We start from the raw sequence: 28,000 nt of genomic DNA on the forward strand, positions 1-28,000 counted from the left end.
TAGAATTTTAACTAGTCCGTTGTTGTATCCGCGTTGTGGATCTTTTGTGGTACGTCTTTCATCCAAAATATCTTCAATTAGTGCACACATTGAAAATGTGAAGGATGATGATTGGTTGCCTTACCTGTGTCCTACTTTGACATTTCCACAATAATACGGCTAAATATTGGTAATATGGGAAGTACAAATAATTAAATGATAAACGGGCTAAGGTGTGCCGAACAGTCATGCAAATCAAGTGATTATTGCCCAATATATACAGTGACGAGGACATTGTGGCGAGCTTTTCTGGCGGCGCCGCCGATGATGCAATAATTATTGAAATACCCAAAGTGACTTCAATTACAGACAATTTCATTTTGCTTTATATTAAATTGAATTTACATTGTGGTGAGCTTTTTCTATTTTGACAATTCAATATAAAGCAAAGTGAAATGTCTTAGATTAGATGCGGGTGCCTTGCTTTATATGTGGCTAACTAGTAAATTAGATTAAATTTAATAGGGGTATTTTTATTAAATTAAATTAGATTAAATTGTCTGAAATGATATGTGCAGAGTGAGTAATCTAAGACATTTCGCCGCAACCGATTAAATTTAATCTAATTTAAAAGTTAGCCACATATAAAGCAAGGCACCCGCATTTAATCTAATTTTTCGTAGGTGATTTAATAAAACAAGTTATTATGATTGATTAAAATATACATATTTATATATATAATATTATAATTAGTTGAAATATATATATAGCAGTGAGTAAAAGGAAAAGGAGCACCAAAATTTTTTCCTTCACCAAATATTTCTTTTCTAATTATGGGCTCGGATCATTGTTAACCGATGCCATATATTGGAAGTAGTGCTTCTATCACACCACTAACTTCCTTAAGAAACCAAACTTATCTTCTTGCTGCAACTCATAGAATAAATTTTATAAGTGTGAGCTATTCGAACTCTCCAAAATGCTCATTAGACCCATTCTTTAATTTAATTTTTTATTACTAAAAAAGCCCTAAAGTATATATTATTATAGCCGAAACAAATATTTTTACAAAAACAAATTGCCTGCTGCTCCACCTTTAACTTGTCAATGCCCCATCGAAAAGGGGATAGGAAAAGAAGAAAGAAAACAAAAGAGGAAGAAGAAAAAGAATAAAGAAAGAAGAAAAAAGAGAAAGAAGAAAGAAGAAAAAGAAGAAGAAACAAAAGACGAAGTGATGGGCTGCGTAAAGAAAAAAAATAAAATAATAAAATGCACAGTAGCTGAATTTTAGCTAAATAAGGAGGGGCATTTTCCTCATTTTGTGCATTGAGTTCTTCAGTTCTTTTTCTTTATTTAGAGAGTGATTTTAAGAGTTTAGTGATTTGAGAATTTGGGTGTATTGAGATTTTGGGTAGTGAGTTAAAATACTACAATATTTGTAACTCTTTTTCACTAATAAAATATTTTTCTTTTGTTTTCGCCCATGGACGTAGGCTAAAAGCCGAACCACGTAATTTCTTGTGTCCCTTTGTGATTTTGTGTCTTATTATTTCTCAATTTTACTTTAGTTGCATGTCTGCTACACCCATCAATTTATTAACAGTGGTATCAGAGCTATTGGTTGAATTTTTTGAGTTGGGTACTATTCACGTAAGGGGTACTGTTCACGTATACGGTATTGTTCACGCATATGATACTATTCATGTATACGATATTGTTCACGCATACGGCACTGTTTAAATAAACTGTACTGTTCACGAGAAACGGTGGGAGCGATCTAAGAATTTTGTGGTGCAAAGCAGGGAATAGTGGTGTGAGTAGAGCAACTGTGTGATTTTGTATATGTTTAGGAAAGTTCTGTCAGAAAAGCGATAAGAACCTAAGGAGTCTGGGTTTTAAGTGGGACCATTGTGACCCCTCTAGTCTTTCCTATGAACTTTTCTGGTGTGCATTCTCATACACACTCACAACTATTCACGGTGGTACATTAGCTTGTGTGTGGTATTTATCAATAAAATAGCGGCGGAGTATGAAATTGAGAAGTTCAATGGGAACAATTTCTCGTTATGGAAAATGAAGATGCGGGCAATCCTAAGAAAAAATAATTGCTTAACAGCTATTGGAGAAAGACCCATGGAGATAACTGATTATGACAAGTGGAATGAGATGGACGGCAATGCCATTGCTGATCTACACCTGGCACTTTCAGACGGGGTATTATCCAGTGTGGAGGAGAAAAAGACAGCGAAGGAAATATGAGATACTCTCACAAAATTGTACGAGGCCAAGTCACTACACAACAAAATCTTCTTGAAGAGAAAACTTTATACTCTTCAAATGACGGAATCTACAATGGTGACTGACCATATCAACACCTTGAAAACTCTATTTTCACAACTTACAATGTTGGGTCATAAAATAGAGCAAAATGAACGTGTAGAGCTTTTACTTCAAAGTCTACCAGATTCGTATGATCAACTCATCATCAACCTGACGAACAACAATCCAGTGGACGGTCTAGTTTTCGACGATGTTGCAGCCTCCGTATTAAATGAGGAGAGCAGGCAGAAAAATAAAGAAAACAGACAAGCAAGTTTGTAGCAAGCGGAGGCGCTATTGGTGACGAAAGAGAGATCAACGAAACGTGGCCCCAGTGGGAGTCACAATCATGGTAGATCAAAATCCAGAAGTAAGAAGAATGTCAAGTGCTACAACTGTGGCAAGAAAGGGCATGTCAAGAAAGAGTGTTGGAACAACCAAAACAGAAGAGAAGACAAAGAACTTGAGTCATCAAATGCTCAGGGTTGTGTAGCAAGTACTTTGAATGATGGCGAGATTCTCTACAATGAGGCAACAACTATTTCAGAAGGCAGAAAACTGCTATCTGACGTCTGGCTCATAGACTCAGGAGTTACTGGCACATGACCTCTCGGAGAGAATGGTTCCACACATATGAACCTATCTCAGGAGGATATGCATATATGGGAGATGATCATGCCTTGGAGATCGTTGGTATTTGTACCATCAAAATCAAAATGTTTGATGGTACAATTCGCACAATTGAGGAGGTACGACATGTCGAAAGCCTGAAAAAAAATCTATTGTCCTTGGGACAAATAGATAGCCATGGGTGCAAAACTCATATTGAAAATGGGATTATTAAGATTACTAGAGGCGCCCTTGTATTAATGAATGTAGAAAAGATCGGTGCTAATCTATTCATGCTTAAAGCAGAAACACTACAGGAAGCTAATGTGTGTGTGGCGTCAAATGGAGAAGAATCAACGATGATGTGGCATCTTAAACTTGGCCACATGTCGGAACAAGGTTTGAAGATTCTCTCTGAGCGAAAATTGCTTCCAGGGCTCAAATCGGTAAGCTTACCATTTTACGAGCATTGTGTTACAAGTAAGCAGTATAGATTAAAGTTTAATAGATCTATTACTAGAAATAAATGCATTTTAGACTTAATTCATTCTGATGTTTGGGAATCGTCGGATATGTCCACTTAAGGTGTAAAGTACATGGTGACTTTCATTGATGATTATTCTAGGAAATATTGGGTGTATCCAATTAAGAAAAAGTCAGATGTATTTCCAGTGTTTAAAGAATACAAAGCGCGGGTGGAACTTGAATATGGCAAAAGGATCAAGTGCTTAAAGACAGATAATTGTGGAGAGTATACAGACGGCAAGTTTCTTACTTTCTGTAAGCAAGAAGGTATTCAGAGGTAGTTCATAGTGGCATACACTCCTCAACAAAATGGAGTGGCAGGGCGGATGAAGAGGACTCTTACAGAACGAATAAGAGCTATGTTGAGGACTGCTGGTCTACTCAATTCATTCTGGGCAGAAGCAGCTAAAACTACCTGTTATATAGTAAATCGGTCGCCATCCACAGCAATTAGGCTAAAGACAACGATGGAGATGTGGACTGAAAAGCCAGTTGATTACTCCTACCTACATGCATTTGGATGTCATGTGTACGTGATGTACAATGCCCAAGAAAGAGCAAAGTTGGATCCAAAATCTAAAAGATTTATCTTCTTGGGATATGCTGATGGAGTAAAGGGGTATCGTCTGTGGGACCCCACTGCCCACAAGATCGTCATCAGCAGAGATGTTATTTTTATAGAATATCAACTACAAAGGAAAGATGAAGATGATGATATTGTAAAATAAAAGTCAGAGACTGTGCCGGTATATGTGGAAAATAATCCAAAAGACTTAGATTCTTCTGAAGCAACACCAGAGCACGAGGAACAAGAACTAGTCGAGTCTGAGGCTCCAGAAGTTCGTCAGTCAACTCGTGAGAGACGACTGCCAGCATGGCACTTAGAGTATGTCACAGAGATCAATGTTGCATACTGTCTTCTAACAGAGGATGGAGAGTCATCAATTTTCCATGAAGCTTTAAACAACTCAGATGTTGCTTTGTGGATAACAGCAATACAGGAAGAAATTGAAGCTCTACACATGAATAAGACATGGGAACTTATACCATTACCACATGGAAGAAAAGCTATTGGAAACAAATGGGTCTACAAGATCAAACGTGATGGCAATGTCCAAGTGAAGCGGTATCGTGCAAGATTAGTGGTGAAAAGATATGCTCAGAGAGAAAGTATTGATTTCAACGAGATATTTTCTCTGGTGGTTCGACTCACAACAGTCAGAGTAGTCTTGGTGATATGTGCTACATTTGATTTACATCTTGAGCAGTTAGATGTGAAAACTGCATTTTTTTCATGGAAAACTTGAAAAAGAAATTTATATGCTCCAACCAGAAGATTTTGTTGAAATAGGAAACGAAAATTTGGTTTGCAGGTTGAACAAATCTCTATACGGTCTCAAATAGGCGCCGAGGTGTTGGTATAAGAGATTTGATTCCTTCATCATGAGCCTTGAATACAACAGACTCAGTTCAGACCATTGTGCATATTACAAGAGATTTGAAGATAATGATTTCATTATTTTGCTGTTGTATGTGGATGACATGTTGGTAGCAGGTCTCAATAAAGATCGAGTCTAAGAATTGAAGGCACAATTGGTTAGGGAGTTTGAAATGAAGGATTTGGGACTATCAAACAAGATTCTAGGGATGCAAATTTACCGAGACAGAAATAACAGGAAGATTTGGCTTTCTCAAAAGAACTACTTGAAGAAACTTTTACAGCGTTTCAACATGTAAGATTGTAAGCTAATTTCTACCCCACTTCCTATTAATTTCAAATTATCCTCAAATATGTGTTCCACCAATAAAGCAGAGAAGAAGGAGATGTCCCGAGTACCGTATGCATCAACAGTGGGAAGTTTGATATTTACTATGATATGTACTAGACCAAACATTGCACAAGCAGTGGGAGCAGTCAGTCGATACATGGCGAACCCTGGTAGAGAACATTGGATAACTGTAAAGAGGATTCCGAGATATATCAGAGGAACCTCCGATGTTGCATTATATTATGGAGGATCAGAATTTACTGTTAGGGGCTATGTGGATTCAGATTTTGCAGGAGACCTTGATAAAAGAAAATCCACTACTGTCTATGTGTTTACACTTGCGGGAGCAGCTGTAAACTGGGTTCCGAAACTGCAGACCGTTGTGGCTTTATCTACAACCGAAGCAGAATACATGGCAGCTACACAAGCTTGTAAGGAAGCTATTTGGATACAAAAGTTATTGGAGGAGCTCGGGCACAAACAAGAGAAAATTTATGTGTTTTGTGATAGTCAGAGTGCCTTGCACATTGCAAGGAATCCAACCTTTTGTTCCAGGACAAAGCACATAGGAGTTCAGTATCACTTCGTTCGAGAAATAGTGGAAGATGGAAGTGTAGATTTGCAGAAAATTCATACCAAGGAGAACCTAGCAGATGTTTTGACCAAACCGATCAATACTGACAAGTTAATCTGGAGCAGATCCTCTTGTGGCCTAGAAGAGATGTGAGCAACGTGACAATGGCGAAGCAGAAAGGATGGTGTGGAGATTGATTGGTTCGCAATCAAATTTCTAAGTAGGAGAATGTCAATGCCCCACCGAAAAGGGCATAGGAAAAGAAGAAAGAAAACAAAAGAGGAAGAAGAAAAAGAAGAAAGAAAGAAGAAAAAAGATAAAGAAGAAAGAAGAAAAAGAAGAAGAAACAAAAGACAAAGCAGCGGGCCGCGTAAAGAAAAAAATAAAATAATAATAAATAATAAAATGCACAGTAGCTGAATTTTAGCTATATAAGGAGGGGCGTTTCCCTTATTTTGTGCATTGAGTTCTTCAATTCTTTTTCTTTATTTAGAGAGTGATTTTAAGAGTTTAGTAATTTAAAAGTTTGGGTGTATTGAGATTTTAGGTAGTGAGCTAAAATACTACAATATTTGTAACTCCTTTTCACTAGTAAAATATTTTCCTTCTGTTTTCGTCCGTGGACGTGGGCTAAAAGCTGAACCACATAATTTCTTGTGTCCCTGTGTGATTTTGTGTCTCATTATTTCTCAATTTCACTTTAGTTGCGTGTCTGCTACACCCATCAATTTACTAACATAACCCCTATCTTTTTTTAACTAAATTAAGATTATATGATGTCGTTATATATTTTGATTTGGCCAAGAATTTCTTATTGGTGAAGGCTTCAATTTAGCCAATAATTTTCTCTTTTCAAATCTTTTGAGATTGGCTAAAATTCTCTCTCCTAATCAGGCTTTCGTTATTTGTAAGAGAAATTACCCATGGATGAAAGTAAATGCTGACTATAAATATTGTCTAAGTTATAATTGTTGTTTTCTCTTATATAATATTTAATGGTCTAGCAATTTCATATTATATCTCTACAATTTTAAGGGAAGATGTGCTTATGAAATTGTGAAGAATAAAAAGTTGGAGAAAGACAAAGAGAAAGATGTAGAAACTGTATTAATTTCATATCAGGGTATAATGGATATTAAAATGAGTTTGTAAAGTAAAATAGAAATTTTTAAATTTTGTAAGTGATTTTATTAAGTAATTGAATTTAATAAGTATTTTTAATGAGTTCAAATAACCTCACTAATTTTATGATTACATTTTAATTTCAATTTCAATTTAATTCCAAAATTAGCCCCATTCCTTCTTCTCCAACTAAAAACTCTCTTGGCTCTTTGCAACTTTACATGTTTTATATATAGAACTTGAAATCTTACTAAAAGAAGATAAAGTCACTTTTTTTTTTAGGTCCTCTCTCTTCGATGATTTGATGATGGATGTCAACTAAATTGAATTTTAAATTTATGAAAAACTTTTAGTTAATCATAAAACAAATACTTGGAATATAGTAAAGTTTTTAATTAATCATAAAAGAAGTTGGTGCTGGTGGTTGGTACGATGACTGAGGGCCGATAGACTAGAGCTGTTGGTTAATTATGGCCAGGATTCATGTGACTACTCTTCTTTGGTGATGAGAAGAAAGGATGAGTTGGTGTAATAGTAGTGTTTTGTTTCTTTTCCATTTTATTTTGCAATACATATTTTATAGAATATGATATTTTAGATTAACAACATTTACGAATGTTTTAAATTTTGAATTAATTCTAAATTATGTAGGACATTATTTTAGAACTTTAGAATTTTTATTATGATCTAATTACGCTTCGATTAGAATGTAATCTAATTGTGTTGGCTTGGTTCAATACTAAAACGATATCTAATGACATCTATCATATCCCGCTTCCGCTACGCCGCTCCGACATTAAATCTCTTACTCTTTTATATCATATTTACCTATTGGTTTTAACTTTCTTGTTTCCATGTTATTTTTCAAAACCTTAAAGGCTAAGGAACAATATAGCATAATACAAATAAACACACACAATTTTAAAAAAGGAAGAGCAGAAGATTTTTGTGGTGTTTTTGTTTTCAACGAAAGGAGTTCTTGAACTTTTATAATACTTTTGAAGGAAGAAAGTTAAAACTGATAGATATTTGATAACCTTTTGAACTTATGGTTTATTTAAGATTTTATGTGTTAAATATAATGATTTGTGTGTTATATTAATGAAATTGTGAAAGCATGATCATATATATTGACTTTATGTTTTTATTGAGTGGAAGTTGTGCTTTTGTGTAATTTTGAAACTATGAACAATGTGGATTGAATGCTATATAACTACTATTTTCATTGAGTCTTATGCAAGAAACTTTATAATTTATTAAACTAGATATCATTAGGTTCTATTGATGTGTTTTGTTGTTTAAAAACTCATAGTTTATTAATTGCAATGATTTTTTGAAATTGAAACACTGGTGATGGAAAATTTTAATTTTTAGCAGCAATTCTCATTTCTATATTTTATTTCATAACCCAAATGAGTTTTGAATATTATGGGAATTTTTATTATGGAACATATGTATGTCTTTTTTCTGTATATGTCAATTGGTAACTTTTACCATTATAGAAAAATCATTAAGAATCATGTTATTGGACTCTTAGCAATCTTGAAAACTGTTTTTTAGAATTGCAAAGGCTGATATTGAAGTCAATTTGAGTTAATTTTTTATCATTAGTACCTTACAAATTTTAATACTAATTTCTTATTATTTCCTCTAATTGTCAAAACTTGAATTACTATTTTTAAACATATGTAATTAAAGTTATGAATTTTTGAATCAATAGACCTATGTTTATATTACCATTGGATAGTTTGACATTTTTGTGGAAAATCTGTTTCCGGGGAATTATTTTTTAACGCTAATTAATTTTATGAAATTTTATATTTGCATGTTTACAGCAGCTCAATGTAATATTTGTGATTTTTTAACATATTTATAGTTTGTTAAAAATTAGCTTGTGTAGGATGGTTGGTTGTAATTTAGCGAATTGAAATGCTTAAGTGTTAACGGCTTAAAGATGTTTGGGTTTCCCATCACGTTTAGAACTAATAATGTTATTGATAAGAATTTTGTCTTGATAATTATAGGCGAGCTTGTGTGATAGAGGTTATTCTTTGATTACTTCATATTAAGGTAAGTGAAGTCACGCATATAGTTTAATATAAAACATATGAAAAGAATATTGTTTACATTATGAATTGGCATTTTATAGTTTTATTACTAGGATATATTTTGTGAAACTGAATATATATCAGTTAAAGTATATTTTAATTGAATAAATTTCTTGTTAAAATTGTACTTTGTCTAAATTATTTTCTAAAATAAATTATAAAATAAATAAATTTCAAACGTTTAGAGAAAGGGACACAAATTTTTTTGGAAAAAAACATTTAAATCTCAATTTGTTAACGGTTTAAATAATTAAAAAAAATTATTATGGTACATTCCTTTAAAAACCCTCTTCTAAAAATCATAAACCTAAAGCACTAAATTCAATTGATTAAACTATAAACCCTAGCGAAAAATTGCAGCCGCTATTCGGCCTAAACCCTTAACAAAATTCTACACGTTGACCCCGCCGCACGCAGACCCCCACTGTATCCCGTACGAAAATAAAAAGAAAAATGCTAAAGAAAGAGAAACACGAGAGAAAGTGTATTGAAAAGGAAGAGAGAGAAAGTGGGCTGGGTAGAGAAAGAGAGTAAAATTCTCTCATTTTCTCTCGTCTTTCTCCCGTTTTTCTCTCTCTTTAGCATTGCTCAAATAAAAATAGGTACAAATTTACTTTTCTTTACAGAACAAGAGCTGGAGTATGAATAAGCTAGCGCCATGAGTTTGGTGATAATCTCACTAACAAGAGAGAGAGTTATAATTAGCCAGAGAGCTATCTCTATCTCTATATCGTTATGCATATCTTGATATTCTCTCTCTATAAGAAATTGGACTTTTCTTCAGCGTTTCAACGCCATCACCCAGTAGCAATCATCGTGCCTTCTTCTCCTTTCTTCTGACTTACCACCATCATCATCGTTACTCCCTCACCACCACTCAATACCTTTCATCCCCTTTCAGTATTTCATATCCCAAAACCAAACCAACAACAATAAAGCACACAATTACAAGCACGAGAAGAATAGAACAAGGAATAGCGGAAATACAAGCAGCCGCTTCATTTCCCCGCTCAATTGCTTACTCACCTGTTCCCTAGTAATTTAATTAAAAATCAAACGGTTAAATTGGGAAAAATAAGAAATTAAATTGGATTTGTACAGAAAAATTCAGACCTTTATAAATAAGGTATGTTTGTAATTTTATTAATAATTTATGGGTAAAATAAACAAGTGAATATATTGATTTGTTTGTTAGAGGGAGATAATAGTAATTATAAGTTGAAAATAAATTTTCTGTTAAAATTAACAAAATTTGTTAATAAATTGGATTTAAATTTCTTTTTTAACACGTTTGAGTTTTGTGTCACTTTCCCTAAACAGTTGGGGTGTAGCAGTCCTTTTCCCTAATAATATAAGAGGTGATGATACAACCACAAACACTTTTACAAACTGATTTGAGATCAATTAATTGGTTGAATAAAAATATAAAATAATAAAAATAAATCATGTGAACCAAGATATATTTAATCTAATTAATTTAATCATGTCATATCAATTTGTTTAAAAAAAAAAAATTATAAGAGTTTGTAGGTATGTTATTACTCTAATAATAATAAACACGGTTATAATAAATAATAATAAACAGTCTCCATCTTTAAGACTCTAACAGCTCCTCTATCGCAGTACTCTTATCTCATAAGTCTTATCTCCCCCTATAATTTATGAACTGAATCTCCTTCTTCTTTTCTTCTTCCTTTTTTTTTTTTTTTGGTATTTTTCGTTTATAGCTCTTTTCTTTATTTGCCTTTTTTTACGCATTTCTAGATTCTAATACAATTTATTTAATTTTATGTTGGTAAAATCACCAAAGATCTGTAAAGATTTACACTAATCTTTGCAGATTTGGGTATTCGGTTCTTCATTGTAAGTAAGCATGTAATCTTTTCTTTAGAAACGCCATATTTAATAATTTTTTATCTGATCAAATATTAAAATGTTGAAAGGACAATTAGATTTTCTTATTTTTGATAAGAAGAAAAATTGTATTTAATATTTATAAAATTCTTTTTTCCTCCTGCTAAATCCTTTTCAAATCTTTGTGGCAAATGATCTAGTCTCGAGCATATAAGATAGGAAGATGGACTGAACAGTTAACACATTATCAAAAAGTAGTCATTTAAAAAAATTAATAACGTATATCAAAATTATAATAATTATCATTATTATTGTAAGTTGGTATATTGAAGAATAAACTAGCTATTATATATATAAATTTTAAACACAAATTTAATTTGCACGTAGTAAAACTGTTAATATATATGTATTATTTAACCATTTTTAAATTTATCTTTGGAACCTGTAGATTATTTTCATTTTTAAAATATAGGATTCAAAAATAGTATTATTTTCCTTTTTGAAATATAACATACAGAAAGTAATACAAAAAGCATATTTAAAACGATAGCAAATAAAATACGTTCCTATGGTTCTGCTCATGTAGCCACTCTGAAACACTCCTCATTTACGAAAATTTTTCTTTAGTTTGTTATGCAACAGATGAAGGATGGTATGGGATAGGAGTCATGCACAAATCTTGTTTTCTTCTTACTGTCACGCCAAAGGCCTCGGTCATGTCCAAATCTTCATGCTTTATTCCATTTGGTAGTTTCCAATCAAAATGGTATAATAACATCGCGAGTGGAAGCTCCACGCTGGCTAGACCGAATGACATTCCGGGGCATATTCTCCTGCCAGCACCAAACGGGATATATTCAAAATTAGTCCCCTTGTAGTCAACTGAATGATCGAGGAACCTCTCTGGAATAAAGCTCTCAGGTTCGGTCCAATACTCAGGATCTCTACCGATCGCCCATGCATTAACAATGACTCTGGCTTTCACAGGTATGTCAAATCCATTAATTTGACATCTCTGTCCACATTCTCTTGGAATCAACAACGGAGCAGCAGGATGTAACCTCAAAGTCTCCTTAACAACTAGCTTCAAAAATTTCATTTCATCAATGCTAGTTTCATTAACCTTTCCTGTTCTATGAAATACTTCTCTCACCTCAGCTTGTGCCTTTTTCATCACCCTTGGATTTTTCATCATTTCACACATTGCCCAATCCACAGTCGTAGCAGATGTCTCACTCCCAGCAGCAAAGATGTCCTGAAAGTGGGTTTATGTGCATGAGTTTGTGCGGATAATAATATAGTGTCACTCATCTTATCACATAATACTCAACTAATGTTGATTTGGGTCCCACGTTAGTTAATAGACGAGAATTATTTGGTTTATAAATAAGATAGGTCACTACGAATTCTACGCCAAAGCCCCCAACAACTAACATTAAAAGAAACAGCGTAATGAAAAACAAAGTGCAATTGATGATAGTAAACGTATAGTTACTCACAGAGATTACCGCTTTAATGTGGTCTGTAGTTAAGAAAGAATCAAGGTCTCCGTGCCCTTGAATTTTCAACAGAACATCAACCAGATCTTCATCATCACCAGTTTTGCAATTCTTCAATGTTGCCTTGCGCTTCTTATGTTCATTGATAATGTTTTCAACTATTCTGACACCTTCTTGATGCAGCGTCTCCACCTGAGACTTGTTTCCAGTAAGCCACTGAAGCAATCCAATGGACGGAAACACATCTGCAATATTAAAACCTGATATCACTTTTGTTGTTTCCTCTATAACTGCGACAAACGCTTCTTGGTCTCTGGATCTGTTTCCAAAGGCTGCCCTTGAAGTGATACCATACATTAATGAGTGAACGTTCTGAGTTAAGTTAATAACTGATCCAGCTTTTGAAGAAATCCAATTAATGAGATCAGACACTTCTGCTTCTCTTATTGATTGGAAAGATTGGACTCTTTTGGCGCTCAAAAGCTCAGATACACAGATTTTTCGCAGTTGTTTCCAAGAATCACCATATGATGAAAAGATTATATCACGATAATTATAAGACAAGATTTGTGCTGCTGGAAAATGAGGCCTGGATGCAAAGACAACATCATGGGTTTTCATAACCTCTTTGGCAACCTCTGGGGAAGATACAATAATGGTTGGAACTTCCCCGAGTTGTAGGAGCATAAGAGGTCCATATTTCTTGCTCAAGTCTCTTAGTCCATGATGGGGTAGGGAGCCAGCAAGCTGGTACAAATTTCCTATAACAGGTAATTTCCATGGCCCTGGTGGTGGATTTGAGATTCTGTTATTGGTTTGTGATCTCTTCTCTAGTTTCAGCACAGCTAAGGCAGAGAGGAGAATAGCCAGAAGGATGGACGAGGTGGTAGACAGCCCAAGAAGCTCCATGTGAAATGAACTGGAGAATGGGGATAGAATTTTTACTAGTCCGTTAGTATATCCACGTTGTGTATCTTTTGTGGTCTTTCATCAAAAATATCTTTAACTGGTATTCTCTGTCGTGTTCTTCATCAAAAATATCTTTAATTAGTATACAATTTGAAAAGGTGAAGGACGCTGTTTGGTTGCATTACCTGTGTCCTATTCTGACACTTCCACAATAATATGGCTAAATATCGGTTGGCCACTATAAAATAGATGAGTAATATATCTCGAATGTCACTGAATATTTCACTTTTATCGATTTAAATGATATTTATAGTATAAAATCTTTATAATATAGGAAGTATAAATAATAAAGGGCTAAGAGAAATAAGCCATGAAAATAATGCTTTTATTCTTCTCATGCACTGCCCTGGGCCCAGCAATCGCACAAATCAAGTGATTATTGCCCGTATTTACAGTGATTTGTGACGAATGAAAGTTAGCCACATGTAAATACAAGTTACCACATCTAATCTAATTTCTTATAGGTGACTTAACAAAACAGCTGTAACAGTATTGGCACTTCAACTAGCTCAGCTAATTAGCTAATATGAACTGGTGGGCTGATGAATCGAGTAAGACGAGGTCATGCATGGAAGCGGTGTGCGCCTCGTAGAAAGCCACCAGTTTCATAACAATTCATTTATTTAGTCTTTGTGACATCAAACACCTTACGCCACCAACCTTCTATGTTATTGGATCAAGTGTCGGGAAATCAAAACCTCTCCGGTTGTTAATAAATCACAACACAGGGTTAAAACTAGGATATTTTAACATGGAGAACTGCTATGAAAATTTGTCAAAAGGAAATAAAGAACTCTTTTGAATGAGTATGATACATTCGAATACAATCAAGTAAGTAATTATCACAATAAAAAATATTAACACTCTCAACAATCTTTAAAATAAAAATTCCCAACAAATCCATCTCGACGAATATTCCATATAAGCATTTCTAAGAATCTCAAGTATGTGAAATCCCAAACTCCACCACCAATTAAATAAATTATATAAACATTAATCTAGGTCAATTAAAATAAATAAATATCCACAGCATAGAGATTTTTATGAGGAAACTTTTGGTCCTCACAATCTAGAGTGAAAACCATAGCACATGATTATATCCATGTGTTGATGAAATAATTCATTATGAAAATAATGTGAGTTCACAATGGATGGACTAAATTCGAATGCGTCAACACTCACCATCCTCATAAATTTTCCTCCGCTTGAATTGAGCGTCAAAATGACCTCAGGAGATAAGGATAAGAGTAATAGGATAATGGCTCAAAGACCTCGCATTAATGAACTTGATGAAGTTAAAGATGAGAGAAGAAATAAAGACTAATTTGATTCTTCGTGTCTAAAAATAACATAGATTGCACTCTAAATTTCAAAAATGACATCCATTCATCCATCTAGAACTCAAAAATATTGAAATGATCATTTTTCTCCTAAACCTATTATGAATAGTTTTTAACACATGATTTTAACAAACCTTGATATATTGGGCATTTCACACTAGATTTTCTCGAAAATTAACTCCACTTGAACTCCACTCAAGTATAATTTTCTTTTTTACACTTTTGTTTATTATTTTTTTCCTTAGTGAGTTTAGGTGGTATTTATTTTTGGGGTGCATATTACTTTTCTTTGACAAGGTGGTGCATCTACCCAATAATGACCTATAATTTAGCATGTCTAATGTGTTCTTGAACGGGACACACAAATTTTTAATTTTAAAATTAAAAATAAAATTTATGAATTTGTGAATCCCATTTGACCGACACACCACCTCAATATGGCGAAACATATGTTGTCTCATTTACCATACACTAACTATGACATGGTCATGGTATACGAAGCAAAAAATAATGATGATGATAATAATAATAATAATAATAATAATTAAAAAAAGCTTGCAAACTGAAACTACAATGATTTAATAAGCATGTGAAATGTTCAGTAATTAAGTTCCAGCTTTCATGCACACATCTACTGATATAGAAGGCATACAAACAAAGGGAACACTGAGACCTGTAGGACATCAAATGCAACACTTAATGAGATTCGCTACATGGCTGCAGTTTTGCCCCTTGCCACTTATTCAACAGTAGGCGCACAATGATAAGGAATGGGGATGATGTGTAGATCATCTTTTCTTCTACTAAATATTTCTCTCACCTCAGCTTGTGCCTTTTGAATTATTGTAGGATTTTTCATCATTTCGCTCATTGCCCAATCTACAATTGTGGCAGATGCATCGCTGCCAGCAGTAAAAACGTCCTGAAATGGGATTTATCATTTGTGTATATGCACGAGTGAATTAAACCATTATGCAGTACTATTTTGTTTCAAAGCACTATATATGCAACTTGCATTCAACTAAGAATATAACGAAAAACAAACTATATAAATTATTTAGTTAAAAGCACGGTCCCCACGGTTTTTGTCACCAAGTAATATTTCGAGGATGAAGTATCGTAAGGCCCAAAATAAATGATAAAGACTTTTTTTTTTTTTTGGCTCTTGTGTACTCAATGAAAAACCTAGGATCTGATCTTAATTAAGAAGCTACTCCAAGCTAGACCTTGGATATTAATTGTATTTTCAAAAAAACTAATAACCGCTTTTTATTATTTTCATTAAATTTAGGCCTTTTTACGTTCACAAAAAATTAATTATTCTTATATTAAAAATATATCATTCGAAATATAATACCAAAAACGCCCTTAATAACTGAAATAAATTATCTCCTGCGTTCGGGTTTTTTCCAAAAAAGGGGAAAAAAAAAAGAACAAGCTTGTTGTAATTAATTACTTGCAGTTATAACTGCTTTGATGTTTTCAGTACTTAAGTGAAATTGATCGTGACCACCAAGTTCTTGAATTTTCAGAAGAATAACAACAAGATCTTAATCTTCTTCAGTCTTCGAAATCTGCAATGATGCCTTGCCCTTCCTATGATCATTGATAATGTTTTCAATAATCCTGTCAACTTTTTGGTGCACCCTCTCCGCCCCTGACCTGATTCCACTCATCGATTCAAGTAATCCAATAGAAGGAAACAATATTAAGATTTCCTTCACCCACTTCCACAAATAGTTCTTGATCTTTGCATTTGTTCCCAAAGGCAGCGCTTGAAGTGATACAATACATCAATGAGTTAACTTCATCACTTAAGTTAATCACTGATCCTGCTCTTGAATCAATCAATTTAATGAGATTAGAAACTTCTTCTTCCCTTATTGATCAGAAAGATTGGACCCTTTTTATGCTTAAAAGCTCCGAAATGCAGATTTTTCTAAGTTGTCTCGAATAATCACCATATGGTGAAAAGATTATGTCACTATAATCATAAGACATGATTTTGGCTGCTACATCTTGAGGCCTTGATGCAAATATGACATCATGTGTTTCATCACTTCTTTTGCAAATTCCGGGGGAGATACAAGGATGGTACAAACTTCTCCGAGTTGAAGGTCCATAATAGGTCCATATTTTTTTGCCAAGCCTCTTCAAGCTCGATGGGGTAGGGACCCAACAAGCTGGTGCATATTTCCGATGATAGGTCGTTTCCATGGTCCCAGGGGTAGATTGGGAATTTTGTTTTTGTTATTAGATTTCTTCCCAAATTTCAGGAAGCAATAAAAGAGAAGAAAGGCAAGAAGGATAGATAAGAAAAAGGAGAATCCAAGCGCCATTTGAAAATTAGAGGATAAAGAGGATTAGGGGAATGTTATTAGTTAGTAGAAATGTTTTTCTTTGATATACAATTAAGTTCTTGATCTCGGGGGTCTTTCATCATGAATATCGTGGGGAAATAAAATTAATAATAATTGCTTTCTTTTTTATTAAATCAAAGCATTGGTTGATCTCTATTTATAGTCGAGCCGGATTTGTTACGAGTTACTCCGTTAGTTTTAGGGCAGTGAGTGTAATTCTAGTACTGAGCTGTTCTAGGTTGTTTCAGAGGTGCAATATTTATTTTTGCCAAAGCATGATTTGAGGATTTATCATGTCTCAAGGAAGTGTAATCAAGCTGCTGATGGGTATCTAAATTTGCTCTCTTAGCTGCTGTAATTTTCTTGTATAAGTGGAAAATTTTCCATAATATTTATGCTATCATCTTTGAAATTCTATTTCTTGAAATAAAGTTGTTTTTCGTTTTTATGAAATAAATTTCACTTATTAAAAAAATATTTCTTGAAATTAAGAGTTCTAATTTAAAAAAACAAACGGCTAATTTTAAGGCAGTATTTTAATTTCCTAAAAAAAATAGTTTTTTAAATCCATTTGGCCAATTGGCCTTGTATGTATGTCATGGGGTCACATCGTGTTTTGGAGATTATACTTAATTTTAACCTATTCAAAGATATTTGTCTCTATCCTATATTTGGAAAAACAAATAAAAAATAAAATGTGATGTTGCAAAAGATTGAGTCTTATATGGCTGCTCTGGGACCGGATTTCTGCTGTATCTTTCATAATTAAAGAGAATTCGTAAAGTGCAAAGGCTATTTGAATTTTTTTTAAGAACAATAAAGTAAAAGAATAAAGAATATTTCCATGAAATAATTAAGTTTATACATTTTTAGAGCTTTCATGTATAAAAATAAAAAATAAAAAACTACAAGGTTAAGGTTCAATTTGAAATAAATGTGCCCAAGTGGAAGTAGCATAGGTAGGTGAGTCATCGTGAGTGCATGCTAAAAAGAATAAGAAGAAGAATTTATGAATTCATAAATAGTATCCATAAATTATAAAATCTCTTATTTTAAGTGACAAATAATATCTTGATTGCGAAGGAAATACCTCAAAATATAAATTTAGGATCCAAACTTGATCCTCAGGCTGGCTGATGTTGAACGATACGTGTAAAAATAAAATTGCCAAGCATTAAGCCAAATGCAATTAGTTTCATCATCATCACATTAATATTTTCAATGATGGTTACTTCTTAATTATCATCGTCGTGATCGCAATCACTTAAAACGTGCCGGAAAAGTATCAAAAACATAGAAAATTAGATCAGTCAGGGAAAAAAAATTAAACAGTACAAAACAAGACAAGCAGAAAGAACAACTCTTTGATGAAACCCTTGACATGCCCTTAAATTAATCAATAAAACCTTTTGGTTTGCATTATTAAAATATTTTAGAAAATTGAATCAGTCGCGGGAGACCGCCGGTACCCTGTAGGGGGAAAAAAACCAATTCAAAATAAATAAGAAACGATAACTCTGGTTGAAACCTTTAACTTTTGGCCTTAAATTAATCAATAAAATTAATTTTTGGGTTTCATTATTAAATTATTTTGCTGTCCTACCGACCAGGATGTAAACATTTCCTGAAGTATCTGTAAGGTCAAAGTTGTGCGGGAAAACAAGAAAATACATTTTTTTAGTGGGAAAATAAATTTATCTAAGACGTGCGCAGATCTATTAGCAGCAGTACTCAGGGACGAAGTTAGGAACTTTTTTTCTAGGTTGGGCTAGATTAATTTTTTTCAAGTGAAAAAAAAAAAAAAAAAAACTTTAAGTAAAGCCGTTAAATCAAAGCATACCCTTAGAGCAACACTTTTTGGGTTTGACAAATACCTTGTGAATTAAGTTTATTTAACAGTAAAAACTATCAACTTTTAAAATGTGACTATGGTAACTCATGGTCATGGATACTATACTCCCCGACGCGACACTGTTAGATGATTTTAGTTTGTTGATTTTTAATTATACGATGCTCAAATTGTAGGGTACATTATTCTTAAAAAATCGCAGAGACTCCTATTTTAAAGAATTAAAAGTCAAATTAGTAATAAATATTTTACCATCACAAGCATATTTGAAACATAATAAAAAATTTTAAAACAAGATAGAGTGAGAAAGAAGAAGTTAGGAAAAATGTCAGTTGCCAATTGTTATGATATATTAAGCGATGAACACGAAAATAATATTGTGGCAATTGTGTAAATATAACATTGGCATTTTTGTTAATAACGTATGGTAATTTTGTGAAATTACAACACAAGTATTGTAGAAAAAAAAAATTTACCAAATTGTAGCTAGGATATGGCCCATCCCTATCGATGAGCAGCTTTGCCCTTGGCAGTACTTGTACTGAAATAAGCATGATTTCAATGCGTGTCAGTACAAACGAAGGAAAATAACAATAATAATAAATAAATAAATAAATAAAATTAAATGGGAAATAGAGGTGTGAGGATGAAAAATGCATGAGCCTCTATTTGTATTAATGAATATAGAGAAATTAAAGAGCTATAGTGGGATGAAGTTTCTTTGAATTAAAATTGAATAAATCGACTGTATTTATTATATTGCATTAAATATTAGTAGTAATATCATATATGTTACGATGTTAACTAAAACATTCACATAATTAATTTTATTTTTTTTCGTGTTACTTTTTCAAGTTTGTAGTTTATATGGTTATTTTCTCTTTTGTTTTAACCATCATCCTATATTTTTACTATAGAAAAGGTAATGCCTTGAGTCATGTCCTCTAATGAAATTAGATAGAATTTAGATTAGATATATCATAAATGGGAATAGATTTTGATTCTACTAAAAGATAAACAAAAAAAAAATGGAAGACATTTAACTTATTGAGAAGAGAGGGTTTTTAAAAATCTATTGAATATATAAGTGGTAAAAGTAATTATTTTACTGAGACCAAAGTGTCATTCCTCAATAAAAGTATGGGAATATAACAATTCTTCGCTCCAAAGAAGAATTTATTGGTTTACACTCCAATTGTGCTTGCTTAGAATTTAGCCAAACACCTTACATGCAAAAGTGTCTAGCTTGACAGTTGTAGCTAGTAAATTTTCTATATTTCTGATAATAAGATATTTTATAGCTAGAAACACCTCTGAAATATTAAAACCCGTAAATTTTTCGATTTAATTTTCTATTTTTTTTATGGTGGGAGAAAATTTACAGTTGCCCAACTGAAGGATAAGCTAAAAGCATATCTGAAATATTAAGTCTTCGTTTGGTACAACTTTTAAAGTAGAACTTATTTAAATAGAACTTTTATAAATAGAGTTTTTACTAAAAGAAAAGTTTAGTTGTTTTGTTATTAATAAGAATTTTTATTAAAATTTTATAAAATTACTTTAATAGACAACTTTTTTAAAGTTATATTATGAAAAGAATAAATAAGATTGTCAAATAAGTAGAGGATATTTTAGATATTTTGACATTTAAAAAAAACTTTTCAACCTCTACTTCTAAAAACCCAAAATTTGAGTTTTTACTAGTAAATGTAAAATAGCTTATTTAAGCTTCAAAAACTCTATTAGAAAAACAATCAAACAACAACAAAAATTGTAATAAAAATTTATGAAATTAAATAAGCACTCATAGTCATTAAATAAGTTATACCAAAAGGCACTAACCACTCTTATAGTTTCTTCCATAAATGAGAAACGCTTCTTGTTCTCTAGATTTCTTCTCCCAAAGGCTGCCCTTGAGGTGATACCATACATTAATGAGTAAACTTTTTCAATAAAGTTAATCGCAGATCCTCCCTTCGAAGAAATCCAATTAATGAGATTATTAACCTCCTCTTCTCTTTTTGATCGGAAAGATTGCACACGTTTGGTGCTTAACAGCTCGGACACACTGATTCTTCCTAGTTGTTTCCAAGATTCACGATTTGGTGAAAAGATTATATCACCATAATTATAAGAAAGGATTTGTGGTGTTTGAACATGAAGTCTTGATGCAAAGAAAACATCATGGGTTCTCACTTCTTCTTTAGCAACTTGTTGGGAAGATACAACAATGGTGTGAACTTGTCCGAGTTGTAGGAGCATAAGAGGTCCATATTTCTTGGCCAAGTCTCTTAGCTCGAGGTGCGGTAGAGAGCCAACGACCTGGTGCAAATTTCCTAGGACAGGTAGTTTCCACGGCCCTGGTGGAGGTAGATTTGGAGTTCTGTGATTGGTTTTGAATTTCTGCACTAATTTCAGCAAAGTGTAGGCAAACAGAAAGAAGGGGCAAGAAGGGAGAATCCAAGTTCCACGTGTAAAGAAGAAGACATTGCGGGTAAGATTTTATGTTTAGCCAGTTAGTAGAATTGTATTTCTTATCGGCTTGTGTTATGTTATATATTTTTTTTTTTCTCGTAAAAAAATAAAAATCAGAATGTCCTTAAATAAAATCATTTATAGGAAATTAATATTTTAAAAAAAAAATAATGAAACTACTTTGCACAGCCTTCTATCCATGATTCATGAATTGATCATAATTCGAACTATCTTGTCGTTAATTTGCTTTTTTACCCTAATTCGTGTTTGTGGTTAGCCAACGTGACAGGCTGGCCATGAATGACACATATATCGACTTGCACGTCTCCAAACCTTTAATGCTCACAATTTGCGTACAACAAGAGGATTTTCCTACTTATAGGCGAGTAACCAACTTTCTAGTTGCTAATTGCATTAAGTACATACATTCATAGATCAACTTAGAATGGGGTTCATGAAACTGTTTTAAAATTATCGACAGTTTTCTAAATAAATGCACCTTCCGCATTTTAAACATTGATCATGGCACTTCTCTGTGTTTGGTCAGAAGAAATTAGAGGAGAGAAGATAAATAGAAGAGTGCTGCTATTTGCCCCGAAATCGCGCCCCGAAATCGCACCTCGAAATTAAAACGCACCGTTTGTTCTGAGTTAATCACGTGTCTTGCTTTATAAAGGAAAAAGTTGGGGAAAGAAAAAGCAAAAGTTGTTTCTTCACGTTTCTTCAGTCAAACACGTGGGCCTAACTTGTTAAAAAGTTGGGGAAAGAAAAAGCAAAAACAACGTTTCTTTGTTATTTCCTTTGAAATTTTGTCTCCACACGTGTTGTCCAATTTTGTCTTCACTTTCCATTTCACTTCTCTAGTTAGCAGCACTCTGAGCTTTCACTTTCCTGTTGTCAAATTTTGTCTTCACTTTCCATTTCACTTCTCTAGTTAGCAGCACTCTGAGCTTTCACTTTCCATTTCACTTTCCCGTAAAGCAAGGTAAACATTTTGCTTTCACTTTTCATTTCTCTTTCCAGTTAGCAGCACTCTTTTTCTTCAGGCAGATTCGTCACTTAAGTCATTCAGATCTGAACTCAACTCTTGTTCGATGGTTCGTTCTCTTGCTCTCGTTCAATTTTCATTATTGTGTTTGATGCATGTATCATCATCTGATGGGTGGTTTTTATGCTGGCTTCTTGTGGTAGAGGTAGCTTTATTTATTTAATTATTTTTGGTTAATTGAATTAGTTATCGAGTCGGATACTGTGGGTGTGGTTGCTATAACATTTTGTAAATTACAAAAATTAAATTGGACAGATTTTACATATTTCGCTTGCTATCAAGTCGGATACTGGATTTGGATGTTTGGAATGATGAATATCGGTTGTGCTTTGCTGCTACTGTGCTTAGATCCTTAATTATCTGTGTTATGCTTGTTTTGGTCATTTCTTCTGGGGAGGTGGTGTTCTGTTTCTTCAGGGTTGAAACAGAGGGTTGCTTGGTGTTTGGTTATGAACATAGTGATTTTTTGTTTGACTTACTCTTGCTTCTTCTATTTTTTATTAATTTTTTATTATTTAAAAATGTTTAGATTGGTATGTTTTTGATGTATGCCTGAATTGATTGGCTTATTTGAGTTTGATTAAAATGCTAAATAAATGGTGGAAGCAAGGAATTGAAAATTTGATGATAGTTTGTTATTATTGTAGGAACTTGATGTAGTTATATTTTAATGGACGAATATTGCTTCAGTACATGAATCATTATGGGCAACAGATACCATGCTTGTTTAGCAACATGAGCAACCAATCTCGAGAGAGCTTTTCTCATGTTTCTATTTTATTTTCCTTCAGCCCTAGGAATTGGACACTTTGACACCCTGGGAATTTAATTTCTGTTTTATTTGTGTGTAACTGGTGCTGTAATTGTTGTATGTTCTAATTTATTTTCGATTTTTTTTCTGTTTCGTAGTTTCGAAAATCAATTAACCACAATGTCAACTAGCACAAGTGAAATTCGAAACTCACAGCAGCTATGTAACGGATGCGGTAATTACATGGAGTTATTAACGTCACGTACAACAAAGAATCCAAATCGTAAATTTTGGCTTTGTAAAAGATGTAATAATTTTCAATGGGCTGAAGATCGTAAACCAAGCGAAGAGAAAATTGATTTGTTAGTGGAGGAGGTTAGAAAGTTAGCATTAGAGATTGAGTGTTTGTCCATTAAATTCCAATTATTATATGATAACGAACTTCGAAGGAGACAGACACCAAAATATGATTACATTAAAATACTTGTAATTGTTGTGATATGTTATCTATTCAAGTGTTATTTTTAAGTTTTATTATTTTGTACTATGTATTAATTTGCAATTGATTAATTGATTAGTTGATGTCAATTGTTTCTTTATCCCATGGCAATTTCTAGTTTTGTGAATTTCCAAGAAATTTCCTTCGTGTTTTCACTTGTTTATTTTGGAACTAGCTAAGAAATTTATTGACATAATGTACATGCGGAATTTGAACATAACGTTCTTGCATGGCAAAATCTTCATACTTGAAATCGTGACAAAATTTGACAACAGGAAAGTGAAATGGAAAGTGAAAGCTCAGAGTGCTGCTAACTAGAGAAGTGAAATGGAAAGTGAAGACAAAATTGGACAACACGTGTGGAGACAAAATTTCAAAGGAAATAACAAAGAAACGTTGCTTTTGCTTTTTCTTTCCCCAACTTTTTAGCAAGTTAGGCCCACGTGTTTGACTGAAGAAACGTGAAGAAACAGCTTTTGCTTTTTCTTTCCCCAACTTTTTCCTTTATAAAGCAAGACACGTGATTAACTCAGAGCAAACGGTGCGTTTTAATTTCGGGGTGCGATTTCGGGGCACGATTTCGGGGCAAATAGCTTTTTCCTAAATAGAAAGGAGGGAGTCAGAGAAAAATAAGGAAAGTCAACAGGTCGTGCATCAGGAGTTACGGTATGTGTACAACACTCATCCATATAACGTAGCTATAGTACGGCATAGCACAATCACACTTCATCAAGGCACGAAGCATGTCACAGCACACATGCAGGCTGAGTTGGACTTAAATTCTTTTGCACGTGGGTTTTAAAGCACAGCATAATTTGAGATGAAAGCACAACATAATCTAAGATGAGTTAAAGTAATGTGTATGAAAAAAGTTCGTAAAAAGTACGGTTCAAGTTTTGTGACTAAATTTTATTTGAATTATATACTACTACATATTAATTAAATAAATAAAGAAATTTGAATTGAGCAACAATAAATCTAATAACATGTCATTCTATTTTAGTTTAAAAGAATTTTTATGATTAAATTTAATAATAATAATGCGAAAGTCAAGACAAGCATTTTGACAAAGACAAAGCTTTATGATAATTTGTCAAAAAGCTTGACAAATTGGCAAAACATGTTGACATATTGGCCAAAGTTTAGACACCGAATACAACACACACCAATCATCTTGACGATTTGCCAGAGGTAGGTGCAATAGTGCAATTTTGCACTCCTATAAATAGAGAACCAATCTTCACTTGTATGCATCCCAATATTTAAGAGAACAACAATTCAATTGTAAAATTGTTAAGAGAGTGAGCAATTGAAAAGCGTGTAATTGAGAGGTTTTTCCTTTCAAGTGTGTGAGAGTATTGTGTGTATTTAAGTTTTGGGAAGTGGGGTTTTCTTTACTCAAATATTGTACTCTAATAATTGTTAATGATACAATTATTTTTTTTTCTCCCATGGATGTAGACATATTGCCCAACCACGTTAAATTTTGTGTTTTTTATTTTTCTTATAATTATTTAGTGCACTTGATTGTGCCTTATGTGCACAACAAATAATAATATCAAAAAGTAAACTCATCATGAGAACCGCTTTAATGTTATCAGTTGTTAAGGGACATTGAACGTCTACATGTTCCTCAATATCTAAAAGAACATTTACAAGAGCATGTGCTTCACCCATTGCCTTGCATGCTCTATGGTCATTGATGATGTTTGCAAATATCTTATCTGCTTTTTCATGCATCCTCTTAGTTTCAGACGTCATACCACTAAGCATCTCGAGCAATTTTACTGAAGGGAGCATATCGGCAAGACTGAAAACTCCTCCAAGCTCTATCATTTACTGAAAAACTTCTCCTCTGTCTGTGTCTGCCACCGAAGGCCGACCTTGCAGTAACGTCATTTGATAATGAAAATATCATTTTAGTAAAGCTGATCGGCAATCCTGCGCTTGAAGAAGAATTGATGGATCTAATGAGATTTGATGCCTCTTCTACTCTTATTGTGCGGTATAATTGCACACGTTTTAGATTGAGCATGTCTAATGTCCAAATTTTTTGCAGTTATCTCAAGTACTCTTTATATTCTGCGCAAGCGATATTAAAAGTCCAATACTAATTTCATGATCCAATTCAATTACATCTCTCCAAGCCTAAGTTTAAAGCCCAATTTATGGAAGATTCAAAAATTGCGTAGAGAATGACAGATATTTCTAATTTAAAAATATTTAATGGAGATAAAAATATAAGTTTAGAAATTTCTTGGAAATTTACAGATATTTGTAAAATGTAGTGTCAAATATTTTGCAATCTAATATTTGCATAATTTGCATTGGTTCTAAGTTACTATAAATACCTCTAAGCTCTTTGTTATAGGCATCAAGTGAAAAATAAAGAATTAGAAGAGAAAATGAAGAGTGAGCCACCAGTGTTGTAATATTTCTCTTGTAAAATATCAATAAATTCCTTCGGTTTAGTAAAATTCTTCTGTTGTCTAACTATTTTTAGTTTTAAGCAGTTTAGTCCTCCTGGGCTTTCAACAAGCGATGTTTGTAAAGTTGAAGTCAATGTCCTTGCCGCTGTTAGATGGGGCCTTTGAGCAAAATTGAGATCATGATTTTCCTTACCTTCTTTGGCAGCTTCCACCGAAGAAGCAACAATACGTGATACTTCACCAAGTTTAAAGGTGCTTCAAGTAAGCAAGCAAGTGCATGTTTCCTAGGAGAGGTAGCTTCCATGGCCCTGGAGGTAGATTTAATATTGTTGAGTGATGATTGATTTTTGATTGCTTCCAGATTCTCAGGATCATGCAAATGAAAAGAAAGAAGCTCAGGAAAATTGGAAAGGGGTGAAATCGTATTCCATGTTGCATATGTAAGATTTATAGAGGCAGAGATAAAGCATGGCTTAACTGCGAATGCCTGAATTAAATCATCAAAATTTATGCAAGTTGATGGAGCCTTGCAACAAATCTTTTATCGAAATTTTAGAGTACCTTTATTGTATTACATTCAATTAATATATGTATGGCATGTTTGCAAGAATTAATATAACTACTAACTATATGATAATTTTTTAAAATAAATGTACACGTGTCATGTACACATGAAGTGAATGTAATATAACAGAAATACTCTAAAATCTCTCCACTTGAGATGCCTTCTATCAGATTTTGTCATCTAGATCGGCATTTGATATTGTTGCTCATTAACTGCTTGAATCAGAAAGATCTACTTTCAAACGTTTAGACAAGATCTGAAATAAATTTTTTTTTTTTTTTTGACAAAGGTTGTCTAGCTTTAAAGCTTTACATCCTTTCACACTAGTTGTTAAAAACTTTAATAATATCTAATTTTCAAAGAAAAGTTCCATGAAGATCTGAGCATTTACGAATTTCTAAAGTTCCTATGATACATGTCCATTATTGAGATTGAAATTTAGCTATTATTATATCATTTATTATTAATTATCACTTACATAAATTTTACTCAGTAAAAAATACATATCACTTGCAACTCTCAATTTCTCTATATACAATTTAATTTTGAGTGATTTCTTTAGTTAAATATATAATAATTTCTCAACTTTATTCTTCGATTTTATTCTTCGACTAACTACACGTGTTGGATGCCTACCTGCGTAGCTCTTGAAAAGTACGTAGAAATTTGAGAGTATTGGGTAATAAAAATAATAGAAATTTAAATAAATAAATAAAATTGTAGTGCATGTAAATTATCTCAACTCACTAGAAAACATAGTAGAAACTATTACTTGTATCAATTAACATAAATTGACATCTAAACTTTCATTGCACTTGCGGGGAACTTCAATTTTAAACTTTAGAATGAGGATGATAAGGAATGGGAGCTAAAAGTAGATCATTCTTCCTTCGTATTGCAGCGCCAAAATCCTCGGTCATATCTAGATCATTGATCTCTGCCCCATTTAGGAGTTTCCAATTGAAATCATAGAGCAATTGAGAAAGTGGAAGGTCAACACTGGCAATACCAAAAGATATGCCAGGACACATCCTTCTTCCCCAAGTTGAAGATGCTTCAGTGGACTGTGGACCATATTTCTTGGCCAAATCTCTCAGGCAGTGATGGGGCAGAGAGCCAACAAGCTGATGCAAATTTCCTATGAGAGGTAACCTCCAAGGTCCTGGGTGTATATTTAAAGTTGAGTGACTATCTTTTGATTTCTTCCAAATCATGAAAATGATAAGCAGGAAGCTTAAAATGATTGGACATGGTGTTCCATGTTATAAGGGGAGAGAGTTCACTTACTAAGGATTAATTGTAAAAGCAGATTGGTCTGAAATCCAAATTAAATGGGTTCAGGTCGGCGAAGCCTCGA

The 28,000-nt window shown here is 33.1% G+C and overlaps 1 protein-coding gene across 1 annotated transcript; it reads right to left on the reverse strand.

Annotated features, from left to right (window-relative positions):
- Window positions 1-11,490: 11,490 nt before the first annotated feature.
- Window positions 11,491-13,267, reverse strand: LOC18055116 (cytochrome P450 71D11). Its single transcript, XM_006452493.2, has 2 exons — window positions 12,359-13,267; window positions 11,491-12,114 (listed from the first exon to the last, which is right to left on the reverse strand). Exons 1-2 carry the CDS (start codon window positions 13,265-13,267, stop codon window positions 11,491-11,493), a joined length of 1,533 nt encoding a protein of 510 aa, XP_006452556.1.
- Between the last annotated feature and the right edge of the window lie 14,733 nt (window positions 13,268-28,000).

Source organism: Citrus clementina, unplaced genomic scaffold, assembly GCF_000493195.1.
Source record: "Citrus clementina cultivar Clemenules unplaced genomic scaffold, Citrus_clementina_v1.0 scaffold_1, whole genome shotgun sequence".
NCBI lineage: Eukaryota > Viridiplantae > Streptophyta > Magnoliopsida > Sapindales > Rutaceae > Citrus > Citrus x clementina.

Coding starts and splice junctions, on each gene's coding strand:
- LOC18055116 (XM_006452493.2), bottom strand. CDS start 13,267: ATGGAGCTTCTTGGGCTGTCTACCACCTCGTCCATCCTTCTGGCTATT. Junction 12,115..12,358: donor ACATTAAAGCGGTAATCTCT/GTGAGTAACTAT, acceptor ACCCACTTTCAG/GACATCTTTGCTGCTGGGAG.